The following is a 13,952-nucleotide window of genomic DNA, read 5'->3' on the forward strand; positions in this document are numbered from 1 at the left end:
CCAAATGCCTTGACTTTATCAGCAGGCAAGTTGAAACCTGCCCGCACAGGGGTGCTCACCAAGCTACACCAAACTAAGAGGGACGGGGAATTCATGTTGTTCCAGGTGAATTCCAAATATGCAGACTGCTGGCCTCTTGACACCCTCCCGCAAGTCCCTTCTCTCACATGGAGTCATCGTCAATGGCATTTGGGGAGGGTCAGATGCAGGGGTGCTGGCATCTCTCTCTCCAAGAAGCAGGGGTGCTGGTGCAAGCCTGGGTGACTGGGCAGCAGCAGGTGTGGGCTCTGCTTCAACCTGGGGCAGCCCCTGAGTTTTGCTTTGCATCTGTGACAAAAGAGGAAGTTTGGGGTCCAGTGGATGTCTCGGGCCTCCTGGTGCCTTGGGGTGTGCGCTGGGGTCGGTCAGGCCCCGGATCAGGTGTCTCTTGTTTTCCGTGGATGTGGATGTCTTGCATGTGCAGCTGGATAGAAGGGAGCACTCCCTGGTGCCGTGAGTCTCTTGCTCCAGATCTCCGGCCCCTCCTTAGCCTCTCCCTCCTTCCCTTGCCTGCTTTCCCTGTGCTTCTCTGAAGTTCTCATTTTTGTTTTAACTTCCCTACAGTGACCCGCACCTTGATAGGAACACTTTGCCTAAAAAAGGACTCAGGTATCTGCGCTTCCTCCTTCCGTCCGTACCATCTGGTGTGGCTTTGGGGCTTGGCTGCGTGACCCTCATGGCTGGGGGAGGGGTGAGGGCTGGGCTGGGGTGGGGTCCCCGCTTTGGCCACCGCAGCAGGACTTCTGAAACAGGGGCTCCCCTGGCACCCTCTCATTCTCATCGCTCCATCTGTTGGCTTTTTTGCTTGGGCAGAGGCTGTGCTTTTTCAGGCTTATTATGGCGAAAGCCATCTCATGAAGAATACCCCTTGGCAAACCCAGAGAGCAGAGACTGCCTGTCCTGGGACCACGGGGTTCCAGCAGTGAGCTCTTCACCCTGACCATTCTGTTCACAGCTGTCTTCCAAAAGAAAGAACGTGACTTAGGGCACGTTGGTTAGCCAGGACATGGCAAAGAAGAGAAATAAATCTCCCTAAGTTGGAAAAGATTCAACTTTAGGGGCCATCGAAAATTACTAAAGACAGGCGCTTTGTCTTTCCTATAAGTATCTCATTGAAAATTGTGTCGGTTTTCAATGCCCAACAAGACAACGGGTATGATGATTGGCTTTGGTATAAAGAAAAGACTACCGGGAAGGAATGTCCTTCCATTTATCGTTAAGTCGTGGCTCATTTTTGGTGCAAGTCCTGGTTAAGCAAGATGCCATAAGTCATCGTTGCTCACGCCATCTCCTTCCCTTTTGCCAACCAGAGGGACTAACGCCTGCCCCATGGTCCTACTGTATGACGGTTGCTGCTGTCATTTCCCCTGCTCTTTAAACACCTCGTTCTTCATAGCATTTGCTTCACACTGCACTAGGCATTAAGTGCTTTCGCAAAAAAAAAAAAAAGGGAACTCGGAATGAAATGTTTCATTGCTGTCATGTATGTCTGTGGTTAATAACCTGCAGCTCTTAAGGCTGAGAGCATTTTGAGCAATAATGTGAGGTAGGTATCAATGCTGCCTTTCAGTAGGGACTCGGGGAAAGCCAATTCTGAGAATCTAAGAATAAGAGTATTGAAAATGCCCCAACAGTCGTCCTACGGGAGGAAGTTCAGCACTGTGGCCATAGAGGGAGGGGTTGGCAAAGGCCTTTTGTGCTTCACGGTTTTCTTCTTGCCTCTGAGGGCTTCAGACTAATAATACTCAGTTCATGGCCACTCCCAAGATGAGTTTGACATTGAGGCCCTACTCTTGCCTCCAAAGTGTAATTATCTAGGAAGCTAATCCCTCTAAAGAATAACATTTTTAAATTATATGTATGTATGTATATATATATATATATTTTTCCCCCCAGTGGATCTGTTCTATCAAAATGGTGTAGCTTTAATTTTTTTTTTAAGATTTTTATTTATTTGACACAGAGAGAAAAATCACAGGTAGGCAGAGAGGCAGGCAGAGAGAAGGGGAAGCAGGCTCCCTGCTGAGCAGAGAGCCCGACACGGGGCTCAATCCCAGGAACCTGAGATCATGACCTGAGCCAAAGGCAGAGGCTTTAACCCACTGAGCCACCCAGGTGCCCCTAAATTGTTTTTTTTTAATTTCAGAATAGAGATACGTGCTAGGCTATCTTCATGCAATTGATGGGACCCAGAAAATTGTATGTCCATCACCTACAGCAGATACACTCTGCCTGTCCCTCCTAGCTCCTCCCACCCCACACATTCACGCACAATGCCAAGATACCAGCAGCTCTTCTTCTCGAGTCCAGAGAATCCCTCTGGTTCCATAATTAGTAGTCACCCCACAGTAATCTGTGTGTAAGTCCAGAGGTACTCTGGCCACGGGGCACTTCAGAAATTTGAGATGCTGCCTGTGGGCATGATGAGAAGAGCATGGATTTTGGAATCAGATGTAAAATGGGTGAAATGTCACCAAGTGATATGAGGCAGGCCCTCCCCTCCATGCAGTGTAAAATGGGGATAGTAGACTCTGCATGGCCAGGTGGGTGGGAGGTGTTGTCGAGATGCCTGTGCAGGCACCCGGCACAAAGGGGACCTTGAATACACCATTGCCAGACCTTTTATGTAATAAGTGAGGAGATGGGTCCCGTGACGTCTGTGGCACCCAGTGATTTGGGGTTCCTGTTACGGAGACTTACCGAGGCTTCGTTGCAGCGAACACAGTGGCAATGTCGTCACGCCTTCTGTCGCGTCTGGTTTCTGATTCGCTGGGACTCGCGGCCACTTACATGTGCCCGAGAATGCGGCTGCCATGAGCTATTGAATTAAAACTCCCTCGAAGCTCTGACAGCAACTCCTTCTGCTGCTCCGGCCCCATCAAGGTGGGGGCTTTGAAATGACACTATCATGAATCAACATGTTACAGATACGCCCAGGGACGGCTCCTTTGAGCATTTACCGATCTTGCTCCCTTTATCCTCTGCACTAAAAAGAATTGGAGTTTTCCCCAAAGGCAGCCAAGTAGTAAAAAAGGTTTGGAGAAACTTCATAAGTTTCAGGATATGTACTGATGTGATTTTTTTTTTTTTTTAAACATCATCTTTGGCTCTTTTTTTTTTTTTTTTTCATCTATTTATCATCAGCTCCCCGGAGTTCACGTTCATAAGTGTTGTTCACAGTTGATCCCAGCATAATTTCTGTCTATCCAGGTATACTCCCACCTCCCAGCTTCGCACCCAAGAAGACGCAAAAGAATGGTTACGGTCCCACTCTGCAGGAGGCCTGCAGGACCCCGCTGCCAATTCCCCTTTCTCCTCTGGCTCCAGCGTCACATCTCCCTCGGGAACGAGATTCAACTTCTCCCAGCTTGGTGAGTAGCCACTGACAGTTAGCTGTGGGAATCAGCCCTGGGGGGCAGAGGTTAATCTAGTATTTTGAAAGCGGCCTGTGGTCATCGCCAAGTGGTCAAGCCCTCCATGTTGATGAGCCTTTAGCAATGGAACTTGATTATAGGGAAGTAATAGCAAAAGAGAGAGAAGAGAAAAGGTTTGGGTACTCTTATCAGTAATTTATTTATGTGGTTGGTGTAGGTAGGGTTATAGTAAAGAGCAAACCATTCTACTTTTGAGAAGAATGTATTGTTTCTAAGACTTCTAAAGATGTAGGTTTATATCTATAAAGTTGTAGCATACCCCGTGTCTGGTCCTCTGCATGGCTCTATTAAGCTGGAAAATAAAGATCCGGTTTTGAGTGAACACGTATTCTTGGAAATGCCTACTACTGACATAATGCTTTGACTGGCACAGTGGGGAAAGGAAACGAATTTGTAAGACAGCCCCTGCTGACATGTTAATGGATTCTTTTTCAGAGAGACAAACACACCCACACAGACTCGTAATCAGGATAAGAGAACAATCCAAAGCTTTATATGAAACTGTGTAAAAACCAACAATGATCAGGTAGCAGGTATTATATATAGTTAGGAAAAGGGAAGATCCGTCCTGGCTAGAATTACCAGGAAGAATGGGAGCTGAGCCCTAAAAGACTGATGGAGGGAAAATCCTGCCCACTCTCATCTTGCTCTTTAGAAGGGAGGCCTTTTCTGATTATTGTGAATAATAAACACGGCTTCTTTAAGAACAGATGTGGCTTATCATCAAGTAAGGCTTCACTTTTCCTTTTTAATTAACAGATAGATACTTTGGAAATACTGTATGTTATTGACATGGACAGGACTTTAATAAAAAAAAGCCTGTTCGGGCCAAGGTGGAGGGGAGGTGCCCCTTTGCCCTGAAGCTCTTTAGGCGCCATTACAAGCATGCCCCATTGGAGGCAGTGAGACCTGTGTTCATGTTGTTCTCTCCCAGCCATAACTCTTTGAGGCAGGAGTTTCTTGTCATGCACAAATGCTTCCCATCTGATCAAAAGCCCGGTTGGACTATTTTGGGCTTTGGCTTTAGAGGGAGTTGATCCAGATGAGCCCAGGGAGTAATTAGCTCATGCCTGGAAGGTGACACTGGCTTGTCGGAACGTGCCAAGTTGGAAAGCTGAGGCCCAGAGACTTGCTTTGGAAATGACCCACCTTTCCTCCCTTATTTTTAGCTCTCCGTGTTTTATTTAAATGTGGATGTGATAGCCTTCTAGAAACCAGACTAGGGAGGGAAGTTGGCAGGGACAGATATGGCTGATACTAATCCGTCCCCTCGTCATCCGCATCTAGGATTTGAAGAGAGACATGAATTTCCCACCTTTCAGTCCCCTTCCTTTCTTTTCCAGCGAGTCCCACCACCGTTACCCAGATGAGCTTGTCCAACCCAACCATGCTGAGGACCCACAGCCTCTCCAATGCCGATGGGCAGTATGACCCGTACACTGATAGCAGATTCCGGAATAGCTCCGTGTCCCTGGACGAGAAGAGCAGAACCATGAGCCGCTCGGGCTCCTTCCGGGATGGATTTGAAGAAGGCAAGCAAGGAGGGTTACCGTCTCAGGTCCTGCGTTGGGGTGAATGGCCCTCCGTACCACATTTGCAAGCTGAGAGCCCACCTGGAAGTGCTCCCAGCTCTCTCTCTCACTCTGGGGGTTGGGACTGGGGAACTCTGAGTAGCGGGGTCTGGTTGTTCATTCACCTCATGGGGGGAAGAGGCTGCTGAAGAAACTCGAGTGAACTTGGAGTGGACCATGTTCTACTCTAGGCTTCTCCCTCTTGGACTCAGGCCACAACTTCTTGGCATGAGCCTCCATCTTGAGGTTCAGCTGCCGGCTCACTGTCTTGGCAGACTGAGTTTCTGGAGAGTTAGTTCATTTCCTTGGGCTAACGTACCCGTGTAGCTCCAGGGGCCTGCGGGCAGCCGGCCTCTCTACTCCACTCCAGAATTTTCTATTTCTCAAGCACCAGGTTTTTTTTAACTTTATTCAGTGACACCCTTTTCCTTCAGGTATGCCCTTTTCCTTCTTTTCTCATTAACAGAATATTTGGGGTCGGATTTTTATGTTTTGTTCATTTTAATCAGAATGTTGGGAGAAAGTAGCTGTGGGCATTGTTGCCAGCGTCTTCCTAACTTGGTTCATCTCTCTTTCCCTTTGTTCCTTCAGCTCAGGGTGGGAGCTAGAGAAGCAAGCAGTCAAAACCCTGTGGAGGGACAGCCCCACCCCTGAAAAGCTTCCCGAAGATGGGAATGATAGGACATTGGAGTCAGTACTCATTGACTAATAGTTAAAACTATGGAGTAACACTACCAGGGTTTTTGTTCCGGCTCCCCCGCTTCTTTAGTAGATGATCCAAGAGGACAAGTTACTTAACCTCCCTGTGCCTCTGGTTTGTTTTTTTTGTTTTTTTGTTTTTTTGTTTTTTTTTACTGACAAAATGAGAATGTAATAGTACCCAGCTCATGGAATTATGAGAATTCAATGGTAGATATAAACGTTCACCCGGTAATGTCATTACATGTCCTAGCCTGTAGACTCAGCGTCAGCAGTGAGGTCCTGGCAGCTGGGACTCCCCAGCCAGAGGCTCGGGACTCTCAGAGCAATTGGAGCCCAGGCTATGGCCGTAGCCCTTGTTGTGCCTTTTTTGCCAGTGACAGACGAGAATGCGGGAGAATGTCGAGGGGGTCATGGGTGCTTCACTCTGGCCCCAGCCCCTGTGAGAGTGGGAAAATAGTATCACAGCCACCTCCTGGGAGGAGAGAACAAACTTGTCTTGTTTTATTTTTGTTTTTTTAAAGACTTTATTTATTTGAGAGAGAGAGCACAAGCAGGGGGAATGGCAGGCAGGGGGAGAAGTAGGCTCCCCACTGAGCAGAGAGCCCTGTGCGGGACTCAGTCCTGGGACTTGAGAATCATGACCTGAGCTGAAGGCAGATGCTTAACTGACTGAGCCACCCAGGTGCCCCTGAACTTGTCTTGTTTAAAGAAATCCCTAAACAAACTGAGAGGGAAAGAAACAGAATAAAGTCTTCCACTATTGCCCAGTGTACTTGCTTAGAGAAAGAGTAAAGGGTTTAGTTACAGGGCACTTGCCCTCTGGTCCATCTTCCTAGCAACGTCCCTCCCTTCACCCTGATTTACGTGTCCCCTGCACCCGGTGAGCACAGTGAGCAAGTCTGCAAATCCACGTATGGGTACCTGCTAGGACAGAGGATCGAGGAGGGGTAGAGCAGGAGTTACCCAGAGTGTTCGGCTGGATTTAAGAGCTAGAAGTGCGTGCTTTAACCACCTGGGTCCCTCAGAGCAACGCGCAGGTTACCCGAAGGTAAAGGCATAGGCAGCTGGTCTCGAACTTTTTCCTAGTCCGTGTGCCAGCCAACCATGGCCGCAGAGCACTCCCCAGCCCGCCTCGTGACGACTCACATATGGAACACGTCCTGGGTCACACTCATCTTCTGTGTCGTGTGTGTGCCTGAGTCAACCGTGTTCAGGACCGAGATTTGTCCAAACAAGCACACTTCGCCTCATAAAGATGCGGGACCATTACAGTCTCATCGTCAGAGAACTTTCCTTTATTCCATCTGGAATCAAGCTGTCAGGCAGCACCACCGTGGGATATCTGGGATGTCAAAGTGACATTGATAAAAAATGCTTGCCCACAAGAAGTGTCTAGACTTTTGTAAACCCTAATGATTCATGGTGACGTGGACTGAAGGGCAGAGGTAAAAATCAGGTTTGGCGGGTAGGGGGTAGGGACTGCTGTCGATATACACGATGAGCGCATACCATTTTCATCTTTTGGGGAATTTTGCATCGAATTGCTTTTACTTCTTCCAGGGCTATTGCATTACAAAGACAAGACAGAGCTCATGCAGTTAGATGCTTTTCATTCCATTGGGTGAAAGCTGTTCTTCCCATTTTGAATTTATAAATCCCAGAGTTGGAGAAACGGGGAAAATTTTACAACTCATGTTTGGACAAGACAGAACCTCTGTGTGAGAGTCAGTTAGGTACGTCATATACCAGAAAGCAGGAGAGAAATTGAAGAATTAGCACAAAGACGTGGGGGAGGTTTCTGTGGGATTTAATTAGCACTTTCCATTTTGAAGGAAGTGGGAGTCATAAATATGTAGATTAGGTACAGCCATGGCCCAGATGCAACCTTTCAAAGTTATTTCAGGTAAATTAATTTCCATCAGATGCATTATGCAATCTTAAAGTCAACTTTAATAGCGTACATTTAGGGAGATGCTTGAGGCATTTTGAAAATGGATGTCTTTGCCCGGGGACTTTACCAGTCATCCCTAATTGCTAGTGCAATCTTAAGCAGTTCATATGGAATCCATAGGAACAGAGCAGCTTCTTAATAAATAAATATATTTTTTTTGCAACTCACTTGGGTTTCTAGCACCTGAGTTGTACCTGTGATTGAAATCCTGGCACGTCTGCTGCTAGACTTGGGGAAAGGACTTGACACTGCTCAGCCTATTTCCTGTTCACTAAAAGGTAGAAAATAATTGTGCCTGCTTCAGAGGATTGAAGTGAAGATTAGGTGAGATAAATCCACAGAAAGCATCTCATGCAAAATGACTTCCAAAGAGGTTTATAGTCAGTGTTCAAGCAGTGGTAGCCATTGTAATTGTCAGGTTTTGTTTTCTCTTTCTCCCCAAGGGCCATTATCCCTGTTTTATTTATGGCAAAGTTGAGGCCAGAGAAATGCCTTGGGGACTGTGTGCAGCCAGGACTCGGTGCCAAACTCTAGATTTTCAGCCCTCTGTTTTCCTGTTCAGTCCTACCTTGACATCTGACTCTGTCTAGGTCACAGCTGGGCTTTCTTACCTCTGTGAGGCGGACTGGTCCTTCATCAGCGTGTTTTCTGTTTTCAGTTCTGCTTCCTTTGCTGGTTCAGAGGGTGGTCCACCAGCCATCAGAACCGGGCATCCTTCTCACTGGTAGCACCTCTGAGAGTATCAGCAGTGGTGTGAGAACTAGGCTATATGCCTCCAAGCCTGTCTCTGCTCCTAACAGGCTGTGTGTTCTTGGCCATATCACTTAGCCTCTCTGGGTCTTAATTTATTCTGTTGTGTGTTAGTAGTGGGAACTCCTGCCCTGTCTGGGACTATCACCTACAAATTCTCACTTCCAACAGTAGTACACTTGAGAAAATGCTTTGATAAGTACGAAGCTGGAGATACATGCAAGATGCATCGAGGCCTTTGGGATGCCCAGTTGTTTCATTCTGTCTAGAGCATGTACCTATCACCACCTGTACCTTGGGCAGGGGTGAATCGTGTTTTTCTCAAACATGCAGTTGTTTGCTCATTTGGTGCCAGCTTTGTGTCTGTGTAGATTCGATGAGTGGCTGGGGAAACCATTCTAAAACAAACCAAAAGGCTTTACCAAAAAAAACAAAAAATGAAAACAAAAACAAAAAACAACCATCAGAAACTCCTAAATCAGGTCTCTCACTTTTTTTTTTTTTAAAGATTTTATTTATTTATTTGACACAGAGAGATCACAAGTAGGCAGAGTGGCAGGCAGAGAGAGAGGAGGAAGCAGACTCCCTGCTGAGCAGAGAGCCTGATGTGGGGCTCAATCCCAGGACCCCGAGATCATGATCTGAGCCGAAGGCAGAGGCTTACCCCTCTGAGCCACCCAGGTGCCCCCAAATCAGGTCTCTTAAGGGCAAAACAGTCTCCATACTTCTGGTCAGCAGATCCTGTTCCTGAATGCTGGGTGACCTTAAGCAGACCAGTTAACCTTTCTGGGTTTCGGATTCCTCAGGTGCAGAGATGGCCTAGACAAGTCTCTGTGGTTCTTCATAGCTTCAGAATTTTGTTTTATTTTATTTATTTATTTAGAAAGATTTTTATTTATTTATTTGACAGACAGAGATCACAAGCAGACAGAGAAAGAGGAAGGGAAACAGGTTCCCCGCTGAGCAGAGAGCCCGAGTGGGACTCGATCCCAGGATCCTAGGATCATGACCTGAGCCGAACGCAGAGGCTTTAAGCCACTGAGCCACCCAGGCGCCCAACATAGCTTCAGAATTTTAAAGATATAGGTATAGGGCAGAAAATGCATGGTGTGATTTTGCCATTCTGGCTTTGTAAGTCTTCTGTGCCTTTTGCTGTCCAGAAGTATCCAAGACACATAACCCAGGCTCTGATTTGGTTCAGCTCACTTGGAGTAAGGCCCACTGCAATGGTTCAGGCAAGCCACATTCAGTTTGGAGCTGACTCTGGAAATCAAGGAGTCTTTCTTTGGACCACGGCCTTGCTGTTGCTATTTACCTAGTGAGAGGAGTTAATTACAGGGAAGAAGAATTACCTCCATAGGAGCCTGCCAGTTGCGCTCTTTACCGGCGGCCCCAGGCCTGCACTGAGGTATTGCTGAGGGCAGTGTCTCTAAGTCTGTGCAGATGAGCTGGAGAGATAGAAGAGACCAACTTCCATTTTCCAGCAGACTAGTCCCACATGGCAGCCCTGTGCTGGCTGAGCAGGTGGTGTGATGGAAAGATGTGGGGCCAGATGAAAAAAAAAGCTAGAGGGTGGCTGCATGTTACTCATGTCTCTTCCCCCATTTGGCCTCCAGTATAATCTGCCCCTACTGCCCGTCTCATGGGGCTAGAGTACCTTAACCCCTTTAGAACATTAAGCCACTCATTTGGGGCATGAGAGGCGTCTGCTGGTGTGTCTACGTATGAACACTGGAAGCCATTATTGACCATTTATGCCATAAACTGATTTCTTATGGGGCAAGGGCCAGAAAAGTCATGGATGGCAGCAGAATGGAGGAAAAGATCTCAAACCTTAGTGTTCCTAAGGAAAGTGGATGTGAGTGATGGTGTAGCCATAACCTCAGAAGAGCAGGCACCTTCCAGGAGAGAGGAGGGCCAGGCAGGCAAGTCAAGAACTGTGTGGGTTCAGAGGGGGAGGGCGTGTATCCGGTGTAGGCAGGCAGGGAACGGAGGGAAGGCTTCATGGAAAGGCGTTGTTTGAGCTGAGCCCAGTGATTTGGACAGGCAGAAATGAGAAGCATCCAAAACAAAGGGAACTGTACAGGCAGACACTCTGTGGAGGCCAAGTGCTAGGCGGGGCATGCTCGAGAGAAAAGTGCAGGGTTCTGAATGGGATGGGAGCACGTAAAGGAAGAGCAGGAAGTCAGGAGGTTTATGGGAAGACAGTGTGGAGGCACCTGGGTGGTGGGCTGAGCTTTTCGTCAGGTATCTCATGGGCAAGTAGCTTCTGCTCAAAGCTGATCCAAGTTGAGTTCACTTCTTGGGTGGTAAGGGCAAGCCTTTTAGTGCACGTGGAAAGTTATTCCCAAGCCTCCCACTCTCAGACCACAGAGGATAGCTAGTGTGGGGGTAGAGCATTCGACTTGTGGTCAGGAAAGCTGTGCCCAATTAAACATCTCTGATGTCTCCACAGGCACATTTTTTGTCTTTCAAAAAGTTGTCGAGAGATTACTAAGAAAATGTTGTTAAAGCATCTGGTTCCCAGAAAGAGAAGTGCGTTAGAATACTTAGTCCTAGAAAAGACCATGATTTAAAATTACAGAGAAATAATAAAATAACTCCACTGGCTGGGGGCAGGAAGGGGTGCGAAGCAGGTATGAAGATGGTTCTGAGTCCAAAGAACCAATCAGAGACAGAAAAGAGGACACCACTTGATTGTCCTTTTGTACACGTGGTAGAAATCAAAAGAAGAATGTCTTCAGTAGATAATGTTTTCTGAGCAAGTGTTCTACCACATGGTCTTCTAGAATGAGTTGACTATGGCCAACAGCCAGCCTCCTGTGTTCATGATAATGGGCTCATCTTTGTGCATACACAGGTGACAGAAGCTAGCAGGGTAGACAACATGTATGCAGCACAATCTCATCCCTAGAGGAATACATGAGAGAAAAGTCATGGATGGCAGAAGAATGGAATGAGAGAGAAGGAAAGGAGTAAAATGTGCTGGGATAGAAAAGGTTACAGGTTGCCTGTGGGTAATAGAATTATGAGTCGTGTGGGTTGTGGCAGTGAATATGTTTTCTTAACACTTCTCCATACTTGAACATTTTTACTTAGTAATCATGTATTATTTTCATGGGGGAAAAATTATGAAGAGGTTGTAGGGGGGGAAAGGGGGGAAAGGAAAAGAGACTCCCCTTGCAAATTATTCCTTATTTGACTCTGACCTATTGCCAAACCAGGAAAAGATGGGTCAAAGTGAGATGAAGTTACCTGGTAGTATCCCATAGTGCTTAGTTTCTCCTCCTCTCTCCCTCTTTGGCTCCATAGTTGCCAGCTGTGCAATTTACCTTTTTTTTTCTTTTCTTTTTTTTAATAGTACACGGATCCTCGCTGTCCTTGGTTTCCAGCACATCATCAATTTATTCTACAGTGAGTATAAATCAATGCTATGTGGCTATGACCGTGAGAACTGGGGCTCCTTTCTCATGTATGTCAAGAATAAAATATAAAATGAAATTGTTTCTCCTAGAGAAAGTATCTCCCTCGTAAGGGGCCTGATTCATCAGGGAGTAAGATTTGAAATTCACAAACAGCTACGAATTGTTAACGTCTCAACCAGTGAATCAGGAACTGACTCCTTTGTTAGAGTGGCATTGCGCTTTGGGTGGGAACTAGTTAGAACGTGTGAGAAGCCTTGGCCACCTGCTGTTAGCCTTAGGAAAGAAAGGCCTTGAACAACTTCTGTCTGCCTCAGTTTCTTTATCTGTCAAGCAGAGAGAATAGCAGCCCTTAGCTTGCGGAGCTTGTGGATTTACTGTTGGGAAGATGACATTGAGCTACAACTTGATGACAAGGACTTTTCCCGTTTTTATTCCTTAGCGTTTGGAACAAAGCCAAGCACGTAGTAGGTGTTCAAAAAATAGGCTTGAATATGAGGAAGTGGAGATGCAACATGAGATAAGGGGGTAGGAGAAGAATAAATGAAACAAGATAGGATTGGGAGGAAGACAAACCATAAGTGACTCTTAATCTCACAAAACAAACTGAGGGTTGATGGGGGGAGGGGGTTTGGGGGGGTTATGGACATTGGGGAGGGTATGTGCTATGGTGAGTGCTGTGAAGTGTGTAAACCTGGCGATTCACAGACCTGTACCCCTGGGGAAAAAATATATGTTTATAAAAAATAAAAAAATTTAAAAAAAAAAAGGCTTGAATAAGATAAGAAAACACCCGTGAAGCACCCAGGGCAGTGCACACAGCGCAGAGCAGGCGCTGGCTGTCGTCGGTGTTGGCCAGCTTCTGTGAGTGCTCTGCTGAGCAAATCCACATGGAATCAAATACGGTTCTGGATTTGTTCGGGGGTGCTTGCTTTTTTTTATAGCTATGTGTGTAGCTATGTGCGTAACTGTTTATCTTAGAAACCTTACTTTGGGAATTCCTATAGGAGAAAAAATCATTTCATTAATTGAGAATTGGAAATTCTTTAGCTCTTCATTCCTTGGAGGACAGATGTTTTAGTAATTCACTTTTTGGTAGTGCCGGGTTCCTGAGCTACGTGTATGTAGCAGGACAAACTGTATATGGCCCCTTAGAAGCTAAAGGCCATCCCAGAATCCAGCGAGAGAGACTAGGGCCTGACTCTTCTTTCGTAGGCCTGTAGCGAGTAAACAGACTTCAGGGATTGCTGACATGGTCTGACTTGAAGGACCTTGAAATGATCTCTTCTGCTCCTACCCACCTTGCCCCTCCACCTCCAGAAAACCTCCTTCCTCAGCCAGTCATCTGGTCTGAAGTGTCATCACAGAACCCTCGCTCTTTCATTTCTTAGATATCACTGAAGCCGTTGTCTACGAAGAAAACGTAGAGGTGACCTTCTGTCAGCTAGCCCATACGTTAAGTCCTTTCTTCAAGAGGGAAAATTGGTGACATGGGTGCCAAGATGGTACTTTCAAACCTAGATTTACTTCTTAAACAGGATTTACTGGCCCTCGGTCTGTGCCGGGCTCTAGGCTAAGCCCCAAGGATGAGATGTAGGTGGAGAGAGGAGCCTGCTGCTGAAGGCTTCTGAGGCCAGAGGCACCCAAGAACACGTTGGGTTGTGGGACTCTACAGTCACAGGGTTGGTACAGAGCCACTACGGCAGACATCGCTGTGCCCGAGCCCCTTGTTTTCCCAGTGGAGCTCCCAGAGTTTCCTGTCAACACAGAGAGGGCCAGTTGTTCTTGGAAGAGTGGAAAACAGGGCCTGGCCTACATCAGCCAGCCTAGGAGGGAAAGAATATGAGCTGCTCCCACTGTGAGAATTCAGATGCAGGAAGCCATCCCTGGCATTTTCTGGCCACGGTGCCTTCATGCAAATCATTGCAAGGTCTTATCCTCAGGAGCCTTTCCGTAGCTCCTATTCTGGGTGTGTGGACAGGAAATTTCAAATGATTCTTTCTGGATTGATGTAAATTCACACATTACCAAAGACCTAGGAATAGTATTCAGTTTCGTGTTTAACCAGATAGCAAGAGACCCA

The 13,952-nt window shown here is 46.9% G+C and overlaps 1 protein-coding gene across 3 annotated transcripts in view; it reads left to right on the plus strand.

The window, feature by feature from the left end:
• The window catches only part of NAV2 (neuron navigator 2), a 382,063-nt gene that overhangs the window by 321,371 nt on the left and 46,740 nt on the right, over positions 1-13,952 (plus strand). For all 3 annotated transcript variants that reach the window (XM_032881202.1, XM_032881203.1, XM_032881204.1), the window contains 4 exons: positions 604-648; positions 3,250-3,410; positions 4,817-5,005; positions 11,809-11,861. In XM_032881202.1, the coding sequence (XP_032737093.1) occupies positions 604-648; positions 3,250-3,410; positions 4,817-5,005; positions 11,809-11,861 (448 nt within the window). The remainder of the gene's footprint in view (positions 1-603; positions 649-3,249; positions 3,411-4,816; positions 5,006-11,808; positions 11,862-13,952) is intronic.

This window comes from Lontra canadensis, unplaced genomic scaffold (genome assembly GCF_010015895.1).
Source record: "Lontra canadensis isolate GAN:19392208 unplaced genomic scaffold, GSC_riverotter_1.0 scaffold74, whole genome shotgun sequence".
Taxonomy (NCBI): Eukaryota; Metazoa; Chordata; class Mammalia; order Carnivora; family Mustelidae; genus Lontra; species Lontra canadensis.